Source organism: Peromyscus californicus, unplaced genomic scaffold, assembly GCF_007827085.1.
Source record: "Peromyscus californicus insignis strain IS unplaced genomic scaffold, ASM782708v3 Scaffold_23__1_contigs__length_62951481, whole genome shotgun sequence".
In the NCBI taxonomy this organism is placed as follows: Eukaryota; Metazoa; Chordata; class Mammalia; order Rodentia; family Cricetidae; genus Peromyscus; species Peromyscus californicus.
In genome coordinates this window covers 45,082,197-45,109,411 of record NW_026294534.1, presented here as the reverse complement: position 1 = coordinate 45,109,411, position 27,215 = coordinate 45,082,197, and the positions used below count along the sequence as shown (strand labels likewise).

Below are 27,215 nucleotides of genomic sequence, written 5' to 3'. Positions count from 1 at the left end.
AATTGAATTATAAAGGACTATATAATCTGCAAAGCAGATAGACTTCAAAAGACATGAAAGTCAATAAAATGCCTACCTACCCTGAGTCCCAGTAACTGACTCTTTGGGCCATGGAAACCATTGTAGGCCCCTGGGGCCAGCTTCTTCTACAAGACAGATACTTCTCCCTGATGCTCAGGCAAAACCCTTCCTGACAGATATCCACAAGTCCTTTCATATTGGGTATCAACCTCTTCACCACTTCCTCCAACCTCTCTTCTTCCACCCAGCCTTTCTGGTCTTCTGGTCACCTAGGGATGCCCCACCCCTGTACCCAAACTTCCCCACAGGGAGCTTTGTGAACTCCTCCTTCCTTTAATCCATACCAGTTTTGGAGTAGTCATCCTGGGGAAGACTGGTAGATTTTTACACATATGTCTCCTAACAACAACAACACATAAATATCTTCTTACTATGGTAGACACTTTCTCAGGGTGGGTGGGAGCTTTCCTTATTATGGGTGAGATTGCAGAAGTGGTATGTTTCCACCACATGAGTATTTTGCTCATATTTGAATTTTCTAGATCTATACAGTCAGATAATGGCCTGGCATTCATCTCTAAAGTCACCCAGCTAGTGTCAAGAGCTCTGGCATCTTCACATTCCCTACCATTCTAGATCCTCAGGAAAGGTAGAGAGGGCTAATGTTTATTAAAACTCACGGACTGAAATTGTCTTCTGAACTTGACTTTCCTTGGACTCAACCCTTACCTCTCACCCTAACTTGCATTCAGGACAGGTGCCAGCCCCTCCTCCCTCAGCCCATTTGAGTTAATGTACTGCTGTCCTATTCTTCCAGGAAAGTTACCCTCTGGAATCAGGCCCACTCTGTGACTATTTACCTTCACTTACTCTATTCAAACACCTCAGTGGACATGCTGATTGTGTCCTCACTCAGCTGACCCTATCAATCACCCAAACCACCCTACCACAGAACTGAGTTTATTTGACAGCCTCTCATCCACTGGCTCTCCCACATCAGGTCATCTTCACCATCCCAACAGTGGCTACACTTCAGGGAGTCTCGACATGGACCCATGTGTTACAGCTCTAACAGGCCCCTGATCCCTTCTCTGAGATAAGTACTCCTGTCAGATGAGATCACTAAAGCTAAGAATCTCTTGCTTGCCTCCTATGAATGGTAATCTTGGTTGTCAACTTGGACCACATCTGGAATTAACTAAAACACAAGTGGTTGGGTGTACTTGTGAGGGGTTTTTCTTAATTAAATTATTTGAAGTGGGAAGACCCCTCCCCCCTTTTTTTGTTTTTTGTTTTTTCAAGACAGGGGTTTCTCTGTGTAGTTTTGGTGCCTGTCCTGGCTCTTGCTCTGTAGACCAGGCTGGCCTCAAACTCACAGAGATCCGCCTGGCTCTGCATCCCGAGTGCTGGGATTAAAGGTGTGTGCCACCACCGCCCAGCTGGGAAGACCCATTTTTAACCCCAATTCACAGCCTGTAAGTCTCACAAATCCCCTGTCTGTTCTATCCTATCTATCTATCTATCTATCTATCTATCTATCTATCTATCTATCTACCTATCATTATCTATGTATCTATCTATCATCTATCTATCATTATCTATGTATCTATCTATCATCTATATCTATCTTCTATCATCTATCATCGATCTATGTATCTAAGGATATATGTATGTATGTATGTATCTATCATCTATCTATGTATATATGTATGTATATATGTATCTATCATCTATATCACCTATCTATCATCTATTTATTCTCTATCTATTATCTCTTTATCTATCTATCATCTATCTATTTATCTATCATCTATGTATGTATCTATCATCTATGTATGTATCTATCATCTATCTATCTAATATCATCTATTTATTTATCTATCATCTATCTAATCTATCTATATTCATTCTATCGGTTCTGCTCATCTAGAGAATGCTAACAAACCTCCTATCCTTGAGAACATATAGTATGGGCTCTCTCTCCTCCTTTTGCTGGGAATTTTCTCTGTCCTCCTGATGTCTCAGACAGGGTAAATGGCATGGGCATTTCAAATACACTCTGCCCAAACTACATTCATCTTCAGTGCCCCCTTCTGTTCCACCTCTGGTTGCAGCTCAGAGATACGCCTGACCTTTGACTCTCATGCAGGTTGCTCTCAACACTGTGACATCTTTGCCACCTGCACAAGCCACCAAAGACCCCTTGCCTCCACATTTCACAATAACCCCAAATATCTTGTTTTCCTCGAGATCAAACAGATAAGGACTGTCTGGCTGACTCTTCCTGGGGTAGAGATCACAACCGGGTATGTAGAGATCATTCCTCTGAGCCAGGGTGAAGCATGCAGCCTCAACAACTTCACTTATGGCTTGCGTGTGCTATGGTTACTTTCACCATCCAGAAGACCCAGGACAAAAAGTGGGCTGAGAGGGCGTTTACAGGAACTATTGATAACAACACAAGAGAAGCTGTCCCAGTTCACAGAGGGAGGGTCCTTAAAGAAGGCTGTTTCTGCCCCTATTGGTACTGCAGTCAAGGTCATTAAACAATCAGTATCTAACCTAGACTCAGCATTCCATAAACTTAAACTTTTCAACCCTGCCTCATGGACAACCATCTTAAATGTCTCCCTGTATCTTCTCCCTACTGATAGTGGAGACACGGGGTCCCTCAACACAACCTCATTTCCTCTCTGCTCTTTTGCTACAATCCCTTGTGGTGACCATCCCCCTCTCCAAGGTAACCCTGACATCTATTCCATTTAATCCTGAGTCCCATTTCCCCTAGTTCTCTGCACCAGTGCCTCTTTACCCCCTGGAAAATCCAGGAGATTGCCTCTTCAACAAGGTCTTCCAGCCTTGTCCCTCATCTGCTCATAAGGCTAGCTCATTTTCAAAACCCCTACTAATCCCAGAGGAGACCTTCTTACGGTGTCACTCTAAGCTCTATAAAAGCATAGCTGTTCCACCCCAGGTCCCTGCTTCCCAACCTTATTGGTTCCTCAGATGACCCTATATGTTGAAGGGAGACTCTTCTTTAGCACTCCCATGGGTCCTGCACGCAGTGGCCCTTTAACTCATGATTGGTACTCTCAGGGGATGCCATGGGCTTGGTAGCAGTGGGAAGGGTCATAGTCTGCATCTCAACAGATCTCCACCCACATAACAGACATCACCCAGCATTCTACTTCAGCCCCGCTGCTAACAAAAGAACAGCTCAGCTTCCTGGCCTCAGTGATACTACAAGACTGAAGGTCCCTAGACCCTCTGGCAGCTGAGGAGAAAGATGCTTGTTTCATTCTCAAGGAAGGAAACTGCTGTTACTCTGAAACAAACTACTACCAATATGGGCAGCTAGAAGAGCAGATTAAAACCCTACATGAGCTGGCATGCAGAATCTTACCCCCAGGGGCTAATTCCAACACAAGACCCTCACTGTATTCTCCTGTGGCCTTGTGGCTTGTACCTCTCCTCAGTCTTGCATCTGTGTTCTCCTCATAGTAAGGATTGCCTAGTCTCTTCAGACATTTTTCTTTTTCCAGGAAACAATGAGCTGACTGGATGTTCAGAAAACCAAATGATCCTGACAGAATTTCCTCAGGTCTCCTATCACTACCTGCCAGCTTGAGGCCCTGCTTGGGACCAGAATTCCAAACTTTCCCTTTTCCAATATTTCTACTGAACTGTAAGTGGCTTACCACCAACAAAGGACTGGAATGTCAGGTCTCCAAGACAGGGCCCCCACAATGGCAGAGCTGATGTCAATACTTTAGGGTGCTGGTGCAGGTCCTGTGATGGCCTAGCTTTTGTTAGGAGACTTGGTTTTGCTGAGAAACAGAAACCTGAAGTATTTTCAACTCCCTAATGGCTGCCTGAGCATTGCTGACCGGAACAGTCTCACTTGAACATTCCTGACCATGGCAGTTGGTACCTGAATGCTTCTGATCACAACTGAAGCATCTCCAGTGTTCCCATGGTTACCCACCTGGGTATTCCAGTGTTGGAGCTCCCCTCCCAGCAGTGCTTCTGTATAACCCAACAGACTTTCCCAGCTGGGAGCTGCTGTTTCTTGCCCATGCATTTTGGCTGTGTTCAGTGGTTTCTTGATGTACCTACTTGTCTACCTTTGCCAACCTATGTAGATCTGTCTTCAAGACCTGGAATTTTAATTCCGTTTCAGTGCATCTTTATACATGAATGAAACAAATCAATGGTACAAGGAAGGTTGTTTGAGTTCAGAAAAAACATGATCAGAAAAACATGTAAATAAATGCCAATAAGCACATACTAAATATTAACCAAGCAGCCTTTTTTCCAGAACTTCCTCAGGACAGACCAGTTAGAACACAATTGCCAGGCATGTGTTGTAGATTATATCTGGGAAAGCATGAAAGCAAGACAGAAGGCCATACCCAGATTCAGGGCACACTGAGGACAGCACTCCATCCTTTCGCCAGGATAGATCCTATAGCTACGTTCTGATACCCAACAAGAATAACATGTCTTATAAATTGAATGCACATGTTTGTTTCAGGAGGCAGGAAATCATGTCCAAGAACAACCAAGGAAAAAAAAATGCACCTGAGGTAAAAGGCCTCTGCCTTTTTTTCCTGGGGCCTCTCTCACAGTTCCCCAAAGCATTGTTCATCATGTGACGTTCTTTCAACCATGTTCTGATGACACTTAGAAGCTAGCTATGTGTGGAATCACATAAAAAAAAGAAATCTTTTTTAGCTCAGTTGCAGCGAAGACACCAGTCTAAGTTATTTATTATTGAAATACATCCAAGGCTGGGTCACTATGTTCTCACATTGTGGCAGATGTTAGTGGCATTGCTTCTTTGAAGCCACTTCACACGTGTCCTCCTTTGTTTCGTCCGAAGTTCTGATAACTTTTGTAACAGACTCACAAGAAGGTTTTCCACTTTGCTTCACTTGAATTTCTCTATGTTGGTTCTCGTCATTGCTTGATTTTGCTGGGATATTTAAAGTAACAAAGAATGAATTTATAGTTCTGAAATGTCTATAGCCCTACCAGCATCTCTCTAATATAGCAAATCTATTTCAGAATAACAGTAGTCTGAGCACTGGTTATACTTAATAAATTAGTAAACAGAATATTTAAATCATACATTATAAATAATATAATAGAATGCGTTACCTCCTCCAAAATTTATCAGCAATGGCTGAAAATATCCAGGGTTTATTTTGGTTATAAGACATAACTCATGTATTTTTAGATATTGCTTCAGAAAGCAGCTGAACAAACAGAGACCTGATTTTGTACTTAGCTTTGGCAAATATGCATGGGTCATAACTCAGTTTATAGAACTCCCATTACTCTGTCATCCATTCTGGCACCCAGACTCCAGATCATTCAGTTCTAATAATGATGGGCCAGTGGCAACTAAGAAATCTGCCTTTGCTGTCCCTTGAGACACAAGATTTAGGCAAGTGACTACAGAAACTTAAGTGTATAACTTTTTAAATTGTAACTTGCTTTACCGTTGACTGGAATTTTGTATTCCAGAGAACAGCATGTAATTTTAGTGAGATTCTGACCAAACCTAAAAAATAAAGTTCCCCTAACGGGCTTGGGGATTTAGCTCAGTGGTAGAGTGCTTGTCTAGCAAGCGCAAGGCCCTGGGTTCGGTCCTCCGCTCCAAAAAAAAGAATAAAGTCCCTAGAGTATAATATTTGTTTCTCTTCCTTTTATTACCTTTCAGCTCATAAAAGCTGACTTGAAGTAATCATTGTATCCTTTCGCCAAAAACACCTGAACTGAAATTACTTTCATATTATAAATTATAAAAATTTTAAAATTATAAAATGTGTAAAAGAGTTTTCACATATTAAATGACCCAAATCAAGCAAACCATTCCTTTATCCTAGTGTACTTCAAGTAAGAATCTAAGTGACTAGAACAGGGCATTATCCCTCAAACCCGTCAGCCATTTGGAAAAAGAAGAGAATCACAAATCTTAAAAGGCCACCCAGAGGGTCACTAATAGGAAGCCTGAAGGAAGCCTATGAAGGAGGAAGTGTCTACACAGCAGTCCATTTTTCAAATGGTAAAAGCAAACATTCCTTCTATTTGAAGTCCTTTATGAAGTAATGAGAACAAACTGTTTTCATTTCCTTGTTTCTTCTATGGTTTACTTTCTGATTTCCTTGTTTAGACACAGCATCTCACTGTGTAATGCAAGCTGGCCTAAGACTCAGACTCCTGCCTCAGCTTGACAAGTGATGGACCTAAACACATACAAACACTACCCTGCCTAGTTTGTCATTCAGCTTTCCTAAATACCTGCATGAGCTTTTAGAGGGTCCCAAATTAAATAACCATAATCAGAAACATCCATTAGCAATTCAATGAAGCATTCAGGATTTTGTCTTGTTTTGTTGCAATTAACTAGGTGTCAGACTGTCTTGGTTAGGATTATTGCTGCTGTAATGAAACACCATGACCAAAGCAGCTTGGGGAGAAAAGGGTTTGTTTTACTCACAGTTCCATATAGCAGTTCATCATCAAAAATAGTAAGGGCAGGAACTCAAGCAGGGCAGGAACACGGAGGCAGGAGGCCATAGATGGATGCTGCTTACTGGTTTGCTTCCCATGACATGCTCAGCCTGCTTTCTTATAGAACTCAGGACTACCTGTCCATGGATGGCACCACCCACAGTTGGCTGGGCCCTCCCACATTAACCACTAATTAAGAAATGCCCTTCAGGCTTACCTACAGCCCAGTCTCATGGAGGCACATTCTCAGTTTAGGATCCCTCCTCTCTGATGACTCTAGCTTTTCACAAGTTGATATAAAACTAGCCAGCATACAGGCCCTGTTCTAAATTCCTTTTTTTTTAATTAATTTATTTATTTGTGTACCACTGAGGGAATGTGGAGATCCAGGATTTTGTATGCTGCCTCTCTTTTGTACACAGGAAAGAAACCATGCTTTGAATCTCCTGTCCCCTCCCACCATTTCCCATCCCTAATCAGATCCAACAGCTATAAGGAAAAAGAAGCAAGGAGAAGAGGATGGAGCAAGATGCCCCTTGTGGTCTTCCCATCAGGACCAGTTCCACACTGTTTCTACTGACAGCCTCACCAAGCTGGAGCCTTTATTACAAATCCCACTTACAGAAAAACGGTTGTGGAAGCTGAAAGACAGGATGCATTCCTAGAATCCAAAGAGAGATTCTGGATTCATTTTTCATAAAAGCATTGTCAGTCATAACTGCTGGATTCTAACATACTAAATGTTGTACATTGTCATTGGATGTGAGTTAAGGGGTTTTGATGCAGCTTCAGGTGTGGGTATTACAATCTACAGTCTGGGCTCTGACGAACACTTGTTCAACGGAACCATTTAACAGAGCAAAAGTAAATAGTAATTTACAATTTTTTTAAAAAAAGGATTAAAACCCATTTTAAAGATAATTATAATATGTATTAATATATTGATGGCCCCCAGAGATCATAATTCTTTTGAAATGGCCATGCTGAGATTGCTCTTTCATATCTGATGGAAACAAGGAATACCCCCTACCTATTAAAATTTACCATGCAAAGAAACATGTTCCAACATGAGCAAATATGTTCTATAAAGGACTTGATAATATTTTAGAATTGTCAAATAAAATACAGAGTACCTAGTAAATAAGATAAGCATTATCTTTCAAGTGAAAATACATACTAAGTAAACATGTTATTTGTTGTAGCCAGGTATGGCAGTAAATGTCTATAACCCCAACATTCAGAAGGCTGAGGCAGGAGGATTGCATGGGCTCTAAAACAAGATGGTGTCTCAAAATAAAAGCAAATTTAAAAAGAATTTTAGAATTTGAAATTTTTTTAAAAGAACCTTGGTTCTTATTAGCTAAATCTGGCAACTCAAAGTTTGTGAGCCATACAATTTCTTAGGCAACTACTGTCCCCTGCTACTGTAGGATAAAAAGAGTCACAACCAGGCAGAAAACAAGCTGGGTGTGTATTTCCTGTGTAGTTTATCAACACAAAACCTTGAATTCCCTTACATGTTTTTGCGTCTGGAAATAGTTTTGATTTTTCCAGCCATCAAAAATTTAAAAAGAAAAAGGAAAAAAAAAAGAAGCTTTCTTAACTGATAAGCTACACAACAGCTGAACAGGCCACCTGCGTTCTCGTGGACTGCGGTTTGCTGTGATTCCAGTGCTTCCTGTGTTGATGTGGTTTAAATAGTGTCCTCTTGTCATTCTGTTTCTGGGAAGTCCAGCCCATCCCCCCAGCTGTGGAGGGATTGGGTTTTGAGCTCTGAGTGAAGCTTCTCTTATTTCCAGCAGCTGCACTTGAGGATGTGAACTCAGATGGTTTGTGTAGTGTGGTTTGGCAGAGAAGACCTTTGGCTACCTCACTCTGCTTGTCAAGACGCAGAACATCACTAAGTTAATACCTGGTTTCAGAGTGAAGTTCGGACCGACATTTTACCTTATTCCAAAACTCTAGAGGAACAATTTTTAAAAATCCGGTTACCAGACAAAAACTTAAAACCAAAACTTACATAAAGAAGACATAACTCTTTCTTTTGAAATCTTTGACTTGTATCTGCGCCCAAAGCCTTGCACAGGAAGATGGTCAATTGTAATTTCTCCCACTGTTGGTTTGATGTTGAACCACCCTATAGGATATAAACACCAAAGTTGTTTTTTAAAGTCATGCTGGAATTATTGAAAGAAGACATTGGGTTTTAATAATTAAGGACATTATTGTTTTTATCATATTGTATAACTCTCCTCCCCATTGGTCATTTTTGATGAACAAAGTAGTCACTGTATTTTAAAATATCACTTTAAAGGTCGTGTCTTTATGTTCCTGTAATTTTTTTTTTTTTACTTTGTGGCATGAATTTGTTTCAGTGAATGTATGAATGGGGGAGGTGGGAGCATGAGTGTCACGGCTTGAGGGTACCATGTGGGTTCTGGGCATCAAACACAGGTCACCGGGCTTTCTTTTCCCACTGAGACTTGCAGGTGGTCCTTTCGGTTTTTAATATGGTTTTATTCAAGATCTTATATAAAAACATAGATCATAAGTTTAATTCATGCCAATGAATTGGTGTTTGGAATGAACACCCCTTGAGGTATCATTACACAGCTCAAAAGAAATCATGCAATACCAGTATCCCAAGCCTTCCACTGTTGCCCAGAGTACCCTACAAGCCCTCCCCTGTTGCCCAGAGTACCCTACAAGCCCTCCCCTGTTGCCCAGAGTACCCCAAGTCCCTCCCCTGTTGCCCAGAGTACCCTACAAGGTGACTGACAACTGTCACTGTGAGTTAGTCTAATCTATTTCTGTAGTTCATGTAAATGAATCATACAGCATCTGTTTTGTTCTGCAAACAAGTATTTACTTAGTGACAAAACTTTTCACAATTCTCAAATTTCCTTTAAGCTAGTCCCATTTTTGACCATTTTCTCTTCACAGTTAAAGGCCCTTTCCATCCTTGTAGTTTATCTTACATCATGGTTATTTGCTCATCACTCATGCTTTCTGAGGGCAAAAGAAACACCCATCAACATCAGCCCCTTAACTCTTAACATCTCTATTCACTGCTTTGGGAATAAATTAAAAAAAAAAAAAAAAAAAAAAAAACCAAAACCTTTCATAGTCCAAAGTACCAAGAATCAAGATGAGCCCAGGGAAATGGCTCAGTAAAGGTGGAAGGAGAGAACTGATTCCATAAAGTTGTCCTATGACCACATGTGCTGTGGTATGCGTGCACACACACTCACACAAAAATAAATAAATAAATAATAAAATAAATAGAAAAGTATGAATCACCATAGGAGACTGAGTATTATTTAAAGAATAAAAAAAATGTACTCGTGGCTATATGAAGCTATGTCCAAAGAAAACAATATACAGGAGTAACGATGGACTTTTAAATGAGATGAAACATGCGTTAATGTCTGATTGGTTGCTTTAAAAGCAACCTGGCTGGGGTGTGGCGTCTCATGTCTAAAGTCAAAGCACCTGAAAGCTGAGGCAGGAGGATCATGGTTTTCAGACCAGGTTGGGCTGCAGAGCGAGTTCTAACATAGCCTAAGTGACACTTTCCAAAAGGTAAAAGAAAATGAGCAGCAGCAGCAGCAGCAGCAGCAGCAGCAGCAGCAGCAGCAGCAGCAGCCGCAGCTCCTATGGTGGCTTTGTGAGCTATCAACACTTACTTATAAAACAATAGTTAGTGAGGTGAGTAAGAAGAAGAGAACTCGGAGGAACAGATACACAGGAGGTGGAATGTGAACGGGCCTTGAACAACAAAACCTAACTAGGCAAAGTGAAACGCTAGACAAAAGGTTTTCAGTGACGCGTGGAGGAGGTAGAACTTCACCTCTATATTCCTGGTTTTTTATAGCTCAGGGAAGATGGTGCAGACGTTAATTTTAGACTACAATAAAGTACATGTTCTTATTTCCAGTGTAGCATTAAAGGGTGGCAATTTGAAGTTTTCAAAAACTGATAACGATGTTTTTTGAAAGAATTCAGACCAAAATAAAAGAGAGAAGCTACAGAAACAAGATAGATGAAAAGCTTAAACAGTTAGGTAGATCTGAATACAGACATGACTACAGGCAACATTGATGACCTAACAGTGGAAGCTGATATAAATAAATAAGCTAGGTCCACTCAATAGACCACTTCAGAGCAGAACAAGACTGGCGGCTTCGTGAGCTATCAACACTTACTTATAAAACAATAATTGGTGAGGTGAGTAAGAAGAAGAGAGCTTGGAGGAATAGATACACAGGAGGTGGAATGTGAACGGGCCTTGAAGTTAGGGAAAGGAGAATAAACCATTCCAAAGTGGTGCTAAAATAAGCCACTCCTCAGAGAAAACACAGATGCAGTAAGATCTTAAAAGCAAAAGGCTCCACTTAATTACTAAATAAAAGTGATCACATTGACAATGTACTGGGAACACAGAATTACCTATAAAAGTTTTATTCTTCCTTTCTACCATAACACAATACCATACATTTTTAAAATTATACTAGCCATTTTAATCTCAGTTTGGATGTCTGGGTCCTCCATGTGGAGTCTTCCAACTATGATCTTAAGCATCAGCTGGGCTGTATTCCTTCCTGGAAGTTCTGGGGATGACTCCCCCTGCCAGTGCATGCTCATTTCGGCATAGAGTCTGTCTTTGTGTTTGTGGGTCTGAGTTCTTTTTCTTTCCTAGCTATCAACCAAACATGGTTGTTTGTCCTTGTTGTTTTGTTTTGTTTTGTCCTAGAAGTTGGGCCACATAGTTTCTTGTGTTTTTTATGTCCCCCAGTCAGCAACCTCTCTTCTGCTACTACATCTTTCTACTTTCAGTTGGAGAAAGATCTTTGCCTAGGGCCCACCTAATTTTGAACTCCAAGCTTTGGTTGTATCTGCAAAAGACTCTCTGCACTGTCATGTAATAAATACACTTCTCAAACGTTAAGGTGCAGGCAATGTGAAGACTTGTTCTGCACACTACAAAGTTCCATAAAATCAACAGAAGTTAGATGTATAGATATGGGTTTTGTTTGTGTCTCTCGGTGTGTGTTTCTCCTTCTCTTAGTTTCTTTCTTTCTTTTTTGTTTCTTTGTCCTTATTATTTGCCTGTTTTCTTAGGAGAGAGAGAAAGAAGGTGTGGAGTTGGAAGGGTGGGGAGGATCCGGGAAGAGATGAAAAGAAAACCATAATCAGAATATGGTGTAGGAAAATAACAATAAAGTGGGAGGGAAGACAGGGAGGAACTGGAAAGAGCTGGGGGAGAGGAAACTGTAATCAGAATACATTGTATGAAAAAACTCTATTTTCAACAACATAAAAAAAAACAAAGGCTTTCTCTGAAGAACAACAAAAGCAATAAAAAATAAAATGAAAGAAACTCACTTTAAAAAAAGGAAAGGAAAGAAGAGTAAAGAAAAGAAGTATTATAAGACATGGAGATATAGCCAGGATTGATGGTGCAGGCCTTTAATCCCAGCACTCAGGAGGCAGAAGCAGGCAGATTTCTGTGAGTTCAAGGCCAACCTGATCTAAAAAGTGAGTGCCAAGACAGCCAGAGTTGTTACTTGTTACACAGAGAAACCATGTTGGGAAAAACAAAAACAAACAAACAAACAACACATGGAGATATAACTAACTGGTAGAGAACTTGCCTAGCATGCTTGAGGCCCTTGGTTCAATCACTAGTACAACACATGCAGAACATGCAAACACAAGTGTGTATATGTGTGTGGCTAAAACTGAGAATAACATGATGGTATATATGGCTTAACTTTATTTTAATCTAGGAAATTAATTTAATCTAGGAAATCTAATCTATCAACTCAAGCAGGAAGACAGTGGTTTCCCTGGGAGGAGAGTGTGATGAGTTCAATCAAGAAGGTTCCACCCAGAGAAGAGAAGGTGTTGGTACTATTTTTTTTTTTTTTTTTTTTTTTTTTTTTGGTTTTTCGAGACAGGGTTTCTCTGTGTAGTTTTGCGCCTTTCCTGGGACTCACTTGGTAGCCCAGGCTGGCCTCGAACTCACAGAGATCCGCCTGGCTCTGCCTCCCGAGTGCTGGGATTAAAGGCGTGCGCCACCACCGCCCGGCATATTTCTTAAACTGCATAAAGATGGGCAACTGTTTACTGTGGTGATGTATTGTGTCCTCCAAAATATTGTGCACCCTAATAAAGTGTATCTGAGGATCAGAGGAAAAAGCCAGCCACTATATTAAACATAGAAGTCAGGCAATGGTAGCTAATGCCTTTAATCCTATCACCCGAGAGGCATGGATCCATCTGGATCTCTGTGAGTTCAAGGCCACACTGGGAACAGAGTCAGGCATGGTGGCACATGCCTTAAATTCCAACTCTAGTTAACCATAAAGGTCTGGAGGTCTATACAGACAGACAGGAAGTGATGTAGCTGGGCAGAGAGAGGAAGTGAGATGCAGAATAGAAAGGCATATAGGTGTGAGTATACAGGAAGTAGGTCTCTTTGGCTGAGGGTCTCCAAGTGGTGAAAAAACGTGGCTGGCTTCTTTCTGCTTTTCTGATCTCTCAGTTTTAATCCCAATATCTGGCTCCAGGTTTTTATTAGTAAGACTGTAATTTGTCTTACAGTTTACCATCATTAGCAGCTTCTTAAATTGTTCATATATAATATATGTAAATGTATTAAATACATGGGTGTGCAATACTTTTTGCAACAAAATTGTAATGTTTACCTGTAATGTTTAAAACATACACATTTTAAGTATAAAATCCTGCAAAGGTATTAATACCTTACGTTATTTCTTTGCTCACAAATAAATGAGTAGAACCAGAGATAACAGATCAAGGAAGAGAAACAGTATAGGAGTTTGAGAAATGAACACAGTAAGGGAAGAGAAAAGGCCAAGCAGCATTCATGTGGGGGCTATCCACACAGCCCAAGTGTGGAGAAGAATTCAAGCTGCAGCCTTCCACCTTCCAGAGACTGAAGAGAAAGTGGCTCTTTCCTTCAGTAAATATAGTTCAAAGGGAAGAAACATCCTAATGACACACAGATTTCCTGAACAGTTGGTTTGCTACAGAAACAATCGGTTTTCTATGTGTGAAATCCAGGAGGCAGTTGATAAGATACAGACATGAGAAAGATAAAAACAGAGGCAAAAAAAATTGGAGATAATGGTAGAGATGGAATACCACTTTCACTTTGCCATCTGCCTGGGACAACTGATGGGCAGGACGGCAAGAGTTTAAGATGACTTAACAATCATTTTGGCGAGCCTTTGGAAAGCTGCCCTTCCACCCACATACCAACAACTATAGTAGAGAAAAAGTATCTCTGACCATATTCTCCCCCACGGCATCAAGAATGAATCATGATAATCTTAAGCTCTTCCCAACACCTGGAGGACCACTTGAGGCAAATGTTCCTGCTCTCTTGAGGTGTGGTTGATATGTGAACTTATTTCCCACAAACGTTTGATTTGTAGGCTGATAAACATTTTTCTAAAAATGGGAGTCTATTCGCTATATAACTTGTGGCTTCCACAGAAAGAAATAGATAGAGAAAGAATCCATTCCAGTGAGAATCACTCATTGTACCGCATCATTTTCTCCCATCTGAGCTCAAGACCAAACCTGCTGATTTCAGAAGAACTCACCTGTCGGCAGGGAAAGCTTACCTGGGTTTAATTTTCTACTCAATTTTCTTTGCAACATTTGTAAAAGGAAGAGGAATTCTATCTTGAGTTCATTGCTGAGCATATTAGGATTGCTTAGTAATTCCGATAACCTAATGTTATCTTTAATAGACTTTGAAAGGGTAGACCTGGGAACGAGTGGCAAACGCATTTGGTAACTATAGTCTGTGAAATTGGGGTAGTCTTCCTGGATGCTTCTAATTCTGGAAATAAGAAACAAAAGTATTGTTGACAAAACATGTCTTATTCATGAGCCTTACATCATCCCAAGTTTACGTTAAATTATACAGTTATAAAATTTCAAACTACTTACTCTCGATGTGTGAGTAAAGTGTAAACCTCTTGAATCAGTATTTCCGGCACCCCAGGTTTACAGTGAATTGTCCCATGGATTAGTTCTTTAGGTAGTTTTAAATTTCTTTTTGCTAGAAACTTTAATAATAGAAAGAAAATACTTAGTCGTCGAAAGTTCTAGAAAAATAACCAAATTCAACCCTCTTCTCTTTTGAACTAAAATTTTTGTTAATTATCAACGTTTGCTATTGTTTGCAAGGAAGCCACTGTTATGTACCACACTAATTGATATATGCTGAATTTCATAGGTTATTTATAATTTTGTAATGTAAACAATTGGAGCTCGACAAACTTCAGTTATATCCTAGACTTGACATACTCTCTCCTTTCTGTTTCTCTCTCACAGATATCAATAATATAAAAGGTGCACTTTCTAAAACAAACTCCACAGTAAACTGTTGTGAATTTATTCATTTACCTTCTCTATCTGTGCCCAGTTATCCAGCTTGACTTTTAAGGAGGTTCCATTTTCAAAGGATGATAACCTAAGGTGCCAGGGGTAATATATACAGAATATCTCTGCAACTAGGTAGCCATTTGAAAAATCCCTGATGCATAACAATAAGGAAATGAAGAAAAAGAAAGTATCGTTAATATAATTTATATAATTGTGTGATTAATGGCTAATACTTCATAATGACAAAATGTCTGGAAACACTTGTGTTGGTTCATTTTTCTAAGAAGGACTCTTAATGGAAAGCAGTGTGTTAAAATTATTCTCTAAGGCTTTGGTGTTCCTTTAATGAATCCAAATGGTTAGATTTAACAATATTGCCAAGTGATTCAAATGGCCACTGAAAGTATCACAGACGTTTTTTCGAATAGTCCACTACTGAAATTAGTAACTTAGTCTTCCTGCAAAAGATCCATGGTCTTCATTTTTATGGAATTTTGTTCACATTCCATAGCAACGGCCAGTGACATTCAGCGTGTTTCCGGTAAGCCGCAGCTTTTTAACTCTAGGTCACACTCGAACTTACCTCCTTTCTAAAGGAGGGTAAACTAATTCTTATTACTATTAATACAGAGAGCCCTTGGCTTTTGTAGTTATCAAAGCACTCCGTGTTAGCCTAAGTCTACAATGTAACGATCAGTTGAATAAAATCGATGCAAAAAAAAAAATGTTTCAAGTTTTTCTGGAGCTTCCTGTCTTGATGTGTAATGTCTTGTAGGGTGAAGGGCGGCCAATTCCAGGACAACAGAGCCTGAGCTGAAGCCCTGCAGGTGGCCGAGGGGCGGGGGTGAGACTTGGGGCCCTTCCCTGGGGCCTGGCTTGTTTCTGCACCTGGTGATGTTCCTAGGGAAAAAGCTGAGATCCAGCTCCTGGAGCCAGCGCAGGACGGTACGAGACAGGCGGGAGCTCCTCGGGGGATGCGGATACATCACACATTTCTTAGGCTTCTTTCGGACGGAAACCGCTGACGGTAAAGGTGAGGATGACTTGGATGGGGCTGCCGCCGGCTGTGATGAGCACTCATCTGCCTGACCGGCGGCAGCCATGGCGCTTTCTGGGTTTCTATGGCAACAGACAAGCTCTAGGCGGGTGGGGGTGGGACGCATAGGGTCAAGGGGCGGGGCTTCGGTCTCTGCATCAGTTGCCCTAGACCTCCTGAAGCCTTGCAGAAGTTTGGGAAGTGAAGTGGTATGTTGAAGCCGGGAATCTCTGGACCCGTCGGACCATAACAGTCTGAGGAAATTAAACCTTAGACAGAGCTTCAAGTGTAAGTTGTTGGTTCCACCTGCAATATGTTGAGAAATCTTTCATTTTATCTGGGTTCACAAGTTTTGTATGTATTATGGTCTATTAGCAGTGGCCAATGGTCAATAAAGCATCTTGAAGAGGGATGTGAGAAAACTCTAGAATTCAGCGAAAGTTGTTTTTTTTTTGGGGGGGGGAGGGGGTTGGGTGGGAATGGGGGATAGAACTGGAAGCCACAGGAATTTTGTTTCAAAAAGAAAAATAACTTTAAAATTTATCATACCTTGCTGGGCGGTGGTAGCTCATGCCTTTAATCCCAGCACTCAGGAGGCAGAGGCAGGAGGATCTCTGTGAGTTCGAGGCCAGCCTGGGCTACAGAGTGAGTTCCAGGAAAGGCGCCGAAGTTACACAGAGAAACCCAGTCTCAAAAACCAACTCTCTCTATATATATATCTATATATATCTATAGATATATATAGCACCAAATTCCTTAATGATTATATCAGATGTCCATTAAAGTAACGTATTTTAAAACAATTTATAGATTATATTCTTATACTTCAAGATGTCCTGGATGCATGGTTTCATCCAACAAATATTTACTGAGTCCTTCCGTGCCGGTAACTAATCTAGACGTGTAATTCATTAGCGAATAAAGTAGAAAATGAAAAATTATTGCAAAGTGGTCATAGGCAATTGTAAATTAAATAGCTATGCAGGAAAGATTATGGAAACCCCTTAAAGTCTTTAGAGCAAAATGCTCTCAGAGGAATTGATCTATGAATTGGATTTGAGAAGGCAGTATTCTGAATTGATTGAGACACAGTTTCAGAGCGTGTAAAGATGGCTCAGGGGTTGAGATGTTGAGCTGAGGGGTTGATCTTCGCTCTTGCAAAGGACCTGAGTTCAGTTCGCAGCACCATGCCAGGCACCTCACAACCACTATAACTCCAGCTCTAGGGAAATCAAGCCACCTCTTTCCTCCACAGAGAGCCTGTGCTCACATGAACCAGTCAACACACAGGCATATACACATAACTAAAATAATATTTTTAAGACATAAGCTTTAAAGAACTAGTTCTACTTCTAATTAGCTGTGTGACTCTGGGCAAGTTATTTAATCAACCTTATTTGTAAAACATGGGAATGTGGTATAAAACTTAGGAGGTTTGTGAGGATTAGATAAAGTAATCAAATATGTGGTTCTTAGAGCAATAGAGGAAATAGCTAGGTACTTTGTCCTCGGTGTATATTATTTTTATTACTCTGGAAATATGTTTCATAATAGAAGAAATGAATAACTGTGCAAAGGGATAGAGAAAATTTTTTTAGAAATGTTTTTAATGAAAATAGGATCCCGGGGGCCTAGTGAAATGACTCAGAGGTTAAGAGCGCTGACTACTCTTCCAGAGGTCCTGAGTTCAATTCCCAGATACCACATGGTGGCTCACAAGCATCTATAGTGTTATAAAGTCGATAGAGCACTCATACATAAAAGAATAAATAAATCTTGAAGCAAGCAATCATATCCTTGGTAGGGTTAAACCCCCAGTAAAGTTGCCATATTGCACATGTCTTAGTGAAGTTTGAATGTTAAATAAATTGTTTATTCACTTTAAAAGAGAAAGGAAAGAGAATCCCATCACTGCCCCCTTTTCTCACTCCCTTGAACTGCTCCCATACCTGCACTCTCAAGTTGATGCCTTTTTTTAAAATTATTATTACATGCACACAGCGATATGTATGTGTATGCACAAATCTTTATATATGAAGTAAAGGTTTCCCCTACTGGTAGCTCACCTACCTCTTACTAAGGCAGCTAAGGAACTAACTTCCTCTTGTTCATTGGGTTAAGTTAATATAATGTAAATTTGGGGAATACACACACACACACACACACACACACACACACACACACACACACACACACTGCTGAGTCTGTTTTTCTTGGTAGTGTATCTATGATTTCAAAACTGGCCATTCTGCATTGGAAAGTCAATAAGGGGACTCATCCCTAGGGGAAGCTAACTCTGCTTCTCTCAGCAGTCAGAAGTTTCTTGTAGTTCTAGGTGTGGGATCCCATGAAATTTTCACCCTTCCATGTTAACATATCCATGGATATTTCCTCAGGAAATGAATTACCCATTAGGCTTATAGAAAGTGTTTATGCTCGCCCAATGACAGAGAAATAGAATGAGATCTACATGAACAGCCTGGACATGAGTGGGGGTAGTGAAAGGCGAGGGTCGAGGGAAAGAGAGCTTGGGGGAGCAGGAGATCCCAGCTGGATCAACAACAGAGAGGGAGAACAAGGAATAGGAGACCATGGTAAATGAAGACCACATGAGAATAGGAAGAAGCAAAGTGCTAGAGAGGCCCACAGAAATCCACAAAGATACCCCCACAACAGACTGCTGGCAATGGTCGAGAGACAGCCCGAACTGACCTACTGGTGATGGGATGACCAAACACCCTAATTGTTGTGCTAGAAACTGCTGTGGGATGTTCTGTATGTCAAATGTGTTGCTGATTAGTCAATAATTAAAACACTGATTGGCCATTGGCTAGGCAGGAAGTGTAGGCGGGACAAGGAGGAGAATAAAGCTGGGAAGTGGAAGGCTGAGTCAGAGAGACACTGCCAGCCGCCACGATGAGAAACAGCATGTGAAGATGCCGGTAAGCCACGAGCCATGTGGCAAGGTATAGATTTATAAAAATGGATTAATTTAAGCTGAAAGAACAGTTAGCAAGAAGCCTGCCATGGCCATACAGTTTGAAACCAATACAAGTCTCTGTGTTTACTTGGTCGGGTCTGACGGCTGTGGGACTGGCAGGTGAGAGAGATTTGCCCTGACTGTGGGCCAGGCAGGAAAACTTAAGCTACAAGAAACCTCATCCAACTACTGAGGGATCTGGATGCAGAGATCCATGACTAGGCCCTGGGTGGATCTCTGGGAGTCCAGTATAGCGAGAATTGTTGAGACCAAGGTTGGATAAAGCACAGGGACAAATAGCCAAATGAATGGAAACACATGAACTATGAACCAATGGCTGAGGGGTCCCCACTGGATCAGGCCCTCCGAATGGGTGAGACAGTTGATTGGCTTGATCTGTTTGGGAGGCATCCAGGCAGTGGGACCGGGTCCTGTGCTCATTGCATGAGTTGGCTGTTTGAAACCTGGGGCCTATGCAGGATTGCTTGGCTCGGCCTGGGAGGAGGGGACTAGACCTACCTGGACTGAGTCTACCAGGTTGACCTCAGTCTGTGGGGAAGGCTTTGCCCTGGAGGAGATGGGAATGGAGGGGGGGGGGGTGGGCTGGGGGGAAGGTGAGGGGGATGGGAGGGGGGGAGAACAAGGGAATCCGTGGCTGATATGTAGAACTGAATGGTATTGCAAAATAAAAAAAAAAAATAATAAAAAAAAAGAAAGTGTTTATGCATAAGGACTAACCCAAGATTTGGTTGCTAGGACTTACAGAGGTAAATTAGCCATCCACTGGGGTTTAATTCTGGAGTCTTACTTTGAAGTTAGAATTTTATTTCTGTAATGTGTCAGTTGTTAAGTACATGCATCTCTCTTACCACATACTCTCTATGCTTCTGAGCTGGGATTCTGGAGTATTACTTCTTTTTTGCTAAACATCTGGTAAACTCTGCCCATAAAGGAGTCTGAAGAACCCAGGGGACTAGAGGAAGAATGGCAGGATTTGCTGTTTTCCATTTGCTTGCTATTCATTTTCACGTTACCATAGCAACAGAACCTCACCTGGCACTGGCAATTGCTTCCAGCATGCAATCCAATTTTTCTTCCTTTGTTTTATTTTCCATTTTTCATTGTTGCCTGGCTTTATCATACTCTTACAGGGATTTTAGCACCCACCCACAAGTTGTCCTCCTTAGAAGTGTGAGACCCAGATTTTGTCCTAGGATGGTCCCCAGGAGCTTTTGAAATGCAGCACTAGCTGTGGACACCTTCTGCTCAGAATTCTGATTTTATAGAGCTTTGCCTCCAAACCCCAGTTGCTTATGACCTCAAAATCTGCAATGAGGTTGATAATTGCTGCCAGAAGCATCAATAGCAGTAGTAATTTGATGTTCCTATTTCAGTTGCTCAGTTTTTAAGCATCTATTTAACATGCTCCTTACATTAAGTTCTCAGGGATTGGTACACAGAGCAACTTCTCTTTTCGGACATGATGCTGACTGATAACTGAAGAAAAGATTTCCCTTACTGCTAGCTCACTTACCTCTTACTAAGGCATCTAAGGAACTAGCTGCTTCTTGTTCATTGGGTTAAGTTAGTGTAGTATCATAAATGCAAAGAATAGTGTAACTGTCTGTGAGATGTTAAGACCCCACAGATCTCTGCTGATCTTAGAGGCAGAGAGCAAATATCTCCATGCTCTCACTTGGTCAAGAAATGGGGTATAATTACTGAACTCCTTCCAAGATCTAATATTGAAAAGAGTTTTATTTTGAATCATTGAGAATAGTTTACTTGCCCATCACATTACAGTTTAGAGACAATGCTATCATGAATTGTGAAAGGTATGAAGGTTTTGTTTCTGTTTAGGGAGTTTTTGTTTGCTTTCTATTTTTTGTAGAGACCACCTGAAGAGTTACCCTATCTGTTTCATGGATCCTCTGAAAGACTCCTGACTCTGGGAGTAAAGTTAAAGAACTTTATCTATCACAGCATAGGAAGCAGTAAGAACTCTGATTTCAGGCCACAGTGCTTTTGACCTTCTCACCTCACAGGATAAATAAAATGGTGTAAATAGAAAGTTTGGACATAAAGCGGGCACGTCATAGCCAGGTATTGCCGACTTTGGAAAATCCCAGTCTTATATAATGAACAAGAACACCCATTGAATATTTGCTCTAGACTAGAGAGAGTCATAACCAAGTGAACTTGTGCTCTGCTTGTGAACATAATTTTTTTCACTTGTCTTCTAATGATGCTGACTATATAAACATTGTCAGAAGTATTATCTGGAACACAGCATTTGCAAAATGCACAGACACACGACAATAGACGTGTATAGCAAAGGGCAATGCCAATTGCGTTTCCGTCTTCTACTCTTCACCATCCAGAGGCTGCAGCACTAAGCCATCTGTTTTAAGGCTCTCCTTCCTTAGGAATCTCATCCTAATGCTATTTTGTAATGTTACAAGGCCCGATTTTCAGAAATGGTTTTACTGAATTGTTTGGTCCATTTTTAAGGTAACCAGAATGGAGAAGAAACTTAAACAGTTACACCAACTCCTGCAATTATTTTCATTTGAAAAGTATAGGCCATGAAAATGAAATAATTGAACAATGGATTGGAAAAATTGTTCATATTTAAATAATCAGAACTCTAAGCTTAAGAATATGTCTACTTGCCATATTGCTAATTAAATATTTTCAATATTAGAATAAACTTCTTAAAAGTGATTATAAGATTTAATCATTCACTTAAATGTCTCAATCCCTCAAATGATAGTATTAGTTTGAATAATTTTGAAGCTAATAAATCTAGAAACTCTTTGTTGTTTGTATATTCATAGTATGAGCTACTCTCCCATAACTCTGCTAGCTGTATACCAGGAACATCATCTACAATAATATGCTGAAAATACATTCCTGCCATCATCTACACAGATGAAATGGTGGATAATGTTGCCTAATGGCAAGTCAGTTACAAATAGAAGAAAAATAAACTATAATGAGCTGTAACTATCACTTTACAAATGGAAACTCCATTGGAAATAAATATCTTTCTTTTCTTAACTGTACAGAATTCCCAACTGTGCTTGCAAAAAGTGAATCAAGAGCTAGAATGACAAAAAATAAGCTATTAAATCTTGTACTGTGATTGCCTAAGTTTATATATAAGAAGATTAGTTTATTAAGGCTATAATCCTAAATAAGACTCACAAACTAAAACGTCTTGGTGGCTGAATACAGACATTTCGTTTGTGCTTTGTATCATGGTGTAAAAAGCAGTTTCCACATTCAGGGATTGATTGTCATAGTTAGGGGTTCCTATTGCTGTGATAAAACACCATGACCAAAAGCAACTTGGGAAGGAAAGTATCTATATCAATTTACAGTTCCACACCACAGTCCATTACTAATTGAAGTCAGGGCAGAACTCAACAGGGCAGGATCCTGGAGGCAGAAGCTGATGCAAAGACCATGGAGGAATGCTGCTTACTGGTTTGCTCTTCAGGGCCTGCTCAGCCTGCTTTGTTATAGCACTCAGGACCACTATCCTAGGAAGTGGCACGGCCCTAAGTGAGCTTGGACCTCCCATGTCAATTGTCAATCAAGAACATACATACAGCCTTGCCCACAGACAAATTTGAAGAGTCATTTTCTCAAGTTTCTCTCTTCCCAAATGACTTTAGCTTGTATTAAGTTGATATAAAAGTAACTAATCACAGGTATCCAGGAAGGTGCAGGAGGGCCCTCTGGGTCATGTGATAATGGTAATAAATAAATAAATAAAAAACATGGAGGGTATATTTTGGCTGTTAATCTGTAAGTGCTGCAAGTGGAATATATCATTTAAATTCACACGTTTTAAAAAGTTTCAGCCAACATGTATAAAATCAAAGTTAATCAGTGAAGCCTGGGCAATATTTCAATAATGTAAGTGTCCATCATTGCTGCTGTCATTGGAGACATTTTAGAAAAAAATATCTGATCCTCTTTGGTAAGCAGCATGAAATGCTTTTATGGTGATGGAATAAGACAGGGTTTTGTATAGATTATCCACTAATATTCAACCACATTCTCAACTTGGGGGATTCTAGGTGAGAAATAATATCGAGGAGATCATGTCAATAATTGTATTTCTTGGTTTCCTCATTTTACTCTTGTTTGGTTACCTGAAAATTCGCACCTTACATAACCGGATGACTGAAGATATTAAATTAGAGACATTTCTTGCCAATAAGATGACAAGATTTTAATTTGTCATCAACAGCAGCGGATACCCTGTGGCCCACTTCCAATTGGAGGAGTTCCTCACAATTCCTTACAGAATAAGGAAAGACAGTAACTGAGAAGTGAAGAGAAGAAATAAGATGGAAGTACTCACAAACCCCTGGCATGAGACATATCTATTTTATTGGTATCTACTGCTTTATAATAGAACTACTATGACACTTACTAGTTAAATCATATAAAAATACATTTCCTTCATACAGTCACATGGAGCAGCATTTGAGCTGGGCTCAATTTGTTCTGTTTGTTGGTCCTGCTTAAAGTCACTAGTACGGCTTTACTTCCCTGTCTACTGTATATGGGGAGTGTTGTGGAATATTATTTTAACTAGGCAAAGATGTGTTACATTTGTTTATGCTGTGGAATATTACTTTAATTGTATGAAGGTATGTTATATTTGTCTCTGCTGCCTTTGTTAAGGATGAAAAGATGTATTACATTTGTCTGTGCTGCGTTTGTTTAATTATGTAAAGATGTGTTGTATTTGTTTCGCCTTGCCTGCCTAAGGCACCTGATTGGTCTAACAAAAAGCTGAATGGTCAATAGCTAGGCAAGAAAGGGCTAGGTGGGGTTGGCAGGCAGAAAGAATAAGTAAGAGGAGAAATCTAGAAATAAGAGAGAAGAAGGAATGAAGAGAATGAGGGAGAAAGAGAAGGACATGCCTGAGGCCAGAAGCCAGGCAGCCACCAGTCAACCAGACACAAGAAGCAGTGCAAGTGGGACATACTGAAGGAAGAAAGAAAGGTAAAAAGTCCGGAGGCAAAAACATAGATAAAGAGAAACAGATTAAAATAAGAGCTAATCTAAGGCCGAGCATTCACAACTAACAATAAGTCGCCATGTCATGATTTGGGAGCTGGTTGTTGGCCCAAGAGAAAGCCTGGTACATGCAGACGAATTTCTAAGTGGTCTCATTAAATAAAAAACACGGAGCCAAATATAGGGGTGATCAGGGAAATAGGAATAGCCACCAGCTTTGTAGCTTCCAAAGTGCTACGACTTCCTGTCTACCCAGGCTTTTATTGTCTTGTTGTTCTGCCCTCTCTTTGGCTATCTTAGCCCAGCTACCACACTTCCTTGTCACTACCTATCTGTACAGACCTCCAGGTCTCTATAGTTGGTACTGGGATTAAAGGTGTGTGTCACCACACTTGGCTGTGTTCCCTAGTGTGGCCTTGAACACACAGAGACCCTGCCTGCCAAGTGATTGGATTAAGGGCATGTGCTACCACTGCCTGACTTTTGTGTTTACTTAAAACAGCTTGCTATTTCCTCTGATCTCCAGGCAGACTTTATTTATTAACATACAAATAAAATATAACCACATTTCAGCACAAATAAAATATCACCACAGGTACAGCGGAGCATGACCCAGAATGACCACATGTAGTTGTTTAAGACTCCCGTGGGTTCGTGCATTTGAATACTGGGTTGCCAGTTGGTGGCGCTGTTGGGAAGGTTCAGGGAGTAATAGTCTTACTGGAGGAAGTATAGCCCTGGAACGGCTTCAAGGTTTTAAAGCCCATGGTCATCCCCCATGGTCTAGCTCTGTTTTGAGGTTGGGGTTGAAGATGTGAACTCTGAACTTCCTGTCACAGCTGCCTGCCTGATGCCATGCTGCCCTGCTGAGAAGGTGATGGACTTTTATCTCTCTGGACCATGGGTTCTCAACCTATGGGTCATGATCTTTTGGCAACCCTGCATCTCCAAAAATATTTATATTATGATTGATAACAGTAGCAAAATTACAGTTATGAAGTAGCAACAAAAATAATTTTATGGTTGGGGGGGAGTCACTACAACATGAAGAACTGTATTAAAGGGTCTCAGCATTAGGAAAGTTGAGAACCAGTGATCTAGAACCATAAGCCCAAACAAGCCCTTTCTTCCATTAGTTGCATTGGTTGTGGAGTTTTATCAAAGCAGTAGAAAAGTAGCTAATACACCTCACGCACATGGTTGGTTCTTGGTGTTGGGTTACTCTGCCCTCTTTCCACATTTCCTCACCTTCTGGTAGGCCAACCTAAGCTTCTTCCCTTGGTGGCCTCAGTCTTTCACATGAAAACAGAAGTTTTCAGAGCCCAAATCAAACAGTCTTATATTGCTTTTACTGTATTCTTAGTCATGGCAAGAAATAGGACCCATCCAAACGTGAGTCAGGAGCAGATTCCACTTTTTGAGGGCAGTAAAGAGACAGTCACACGGCAAAGATGTGTACAGTTCCCCTTTGCCTCTCTAAATCCAGTACAATTTCATTTTCTCTAGGTCATTTTCCCCATGAAGGATCTAAGACAGTGGTTCTTAACCTTCCTAATGCTGAGACCCTTTAGTACAGTTCCTTATGTTGTGGTGGCCCTCAACCATAAAATTATTTTTGTTGCTACTTTATAACTGTAATTTTGTTACTGTTATCAATCATAATGTAAGCATCTGTGCTTTCCAATGGTCTTAGGTGAGCCCTGTGAAACAGTCGTTTGACACCCCCAGAGGGGCTGCGAGCCACAAGTTGAGAACCACTGATTTAAGAGACTAGAGGTCAGGTGACATTTCCCAAGGTGAAAAGTTGATCTGCTTTTTTGTCTTGGCCATCAATAAAAACACTAACCCAAAAACAACTTGGGCAGAACAAGGTTTATTATATCTTACAGGCTAGAGTCAATCATAACAGGAAACCAGGACAGGAGCTCACACAGGAACCAGGAAGCAGGAACTAAAGCAGAGACCCCAGAGGAATGCTGCTTACTGGTTTCCCCCTCTGGTTTGCTGGTCTACTTTTCTTCTACAGCAGAGGCCCACCTGCCTAGGCATAGTACTTCCCACAGTCAACCGGGCCTTCGTATATCCATTAATGATATTCATACAATAACAATGGATGAGAAAAAGAGGCCATGAATTTGAATGAGAGTAAGAAGGGGTATAAAGAAAGGTTTGGAGAGAGGAGAGGGAATGGAGAAGTGTTCTAATTAAATGACAATATCAAAAATAAACAAACAAACAGGAAAATATCCCATGTGTCAACCTGATGGAGAAAATTCCTCAATTGACATTCCCTCTTCCCAGGTGACCCTTGTTGGTATTGACTTGGCAAAAATTAACCAGTACTGCGGCTATTTTTCCTCATACTCTTAAGTTCAAGGAATTACCTGAGAAGTCCCCACATGACTAACCAGAAAGAAGGACTTCTCCCAGGGGCATATTATTCACTGGTGTATGAATAGCTGCACAGGAGGAAAAAGTTGGCTGCATAGTTTCTGGACAGTAAAAATTTAAAAAAAATATATTTTTATCATTCATACTTGAAGATTGTTACAATGTTGTTATCTGATTGATAAGTCAGCATGGAACCCCTCCTAACCGTTCAGTTTTGCAAGGGAATCTAGCTCAGTATTTCCGTGTGTGTGTGTGTGTGTGTGTGTGTGTGTGTGTGTGTGTGTGTGTGTGTGTGTGTGTCTGTGTGTAGAATCAAAGTATTCCAAATCACATAGTTCTCAACATTTACGTGGATTCTGAGGGGTTGAGTCAAGTCCTCTGTATGGCAAGAGATTTGATCATCTAAGCTATTATATAAGGCCTTATTAAATCTTTTTACAAGTAACTTGGGGGCTCAAAAACATTTTGTTGTTGTTGTTTTCGAGACAGGATTTCTCTGTGTAGTTTTGGTGCCTGTCCTGGATCTCGATCTGTAGACCAGGCTGGCCTCCAACTCACAGAAATCCACTTGGCTCTGCCTCCCGAGTGCTGGGATTAAAGGCGAACGCCACCACCACCCGGCTCAAAAACATTTTAAAATAATTTTGGCATATGAAAACCATATATTGGGAGTGACTATGGAACAAACTACATGCTCATGTCGCAAAAAGCCTACCCTAAACAGAATTTATTTACTTTTTTGTTATCTCAAGCTTCCCTTTCCCAAGTGAAATTTGGCCAAACTCAGCCAATTCATTAATCTCT

At 40.6% G+C, this 27,215-nt stretch overlaps 1 protein-coding gene and 1 long non-coding RNA gene across 2 annotated transcripts in view; one reads left to right on the top strand and one right to left on the bottom strand.

Moving 5' to 3' along the window:
* Positions 1-4,166: 4,166 nt before the first annotated feature.
* Positions 4,167-16,067, bottom strand: Spata4 (spermatogenesis associated 4). The gene is made up of 6 exons (XM_052752304.1): positions 15,853-16,067; positions 14,986-15,115; positions 14,527-14,645; positions 14,196-14,416; positions 8,561-8,677; positions 4,167-4,996 (listed from the first exon to the last, which is right to left on the bottom strand). Exons 1-6 carry the CDS (start codon positions 16,065-16,067, stop codon positions 4,845-4,847), a joined length of 954 nt encoding a protein of 317 aa, XP_052608264.1. The 3' UTR covers positions 4,167-4,844.
* The window catches only part of LOC128119120 (uncharacterized), a 48,138-nt gene continuing 36,813 nt past the window's right edge, over positions 15,891-27,215 (top strand). The window contains exon 1 of the long non-coding RNA XR_008221452.1: positions 15,891-15,997. This is a non-coding gene — a long non-coding RNA (uncharacterized LOC128119120). The remainder of the gene's footprint in view (positions 15,998-27,215) is intronic.

Excerpts from the sequence above, each read along its gene's own strand:
- Spata4 (XM_052752304.1), bottom strand. The coding sequence starts at position 16,067 with ATGGCTGCCGCCGGTCAGGCAGATGAGTGCTCATCACAGCCGGCGGCA. Across the intron at positions 14,646-14,985 it reads ACTGGGCACAGATAGAGAAG|TTTCTAGCAAAAAGAAATTT; the intron begins GTAAATGAATAA and ends CTATTATTAAAG. Across the intron at positions 4,997-8,560 it reads AAGAGTTATGTCTTCTTTAT|CAAAATCAAGCAATGACGAG; the intron begins GTAAGTTTTGGT and ends TAAATATCCCAG.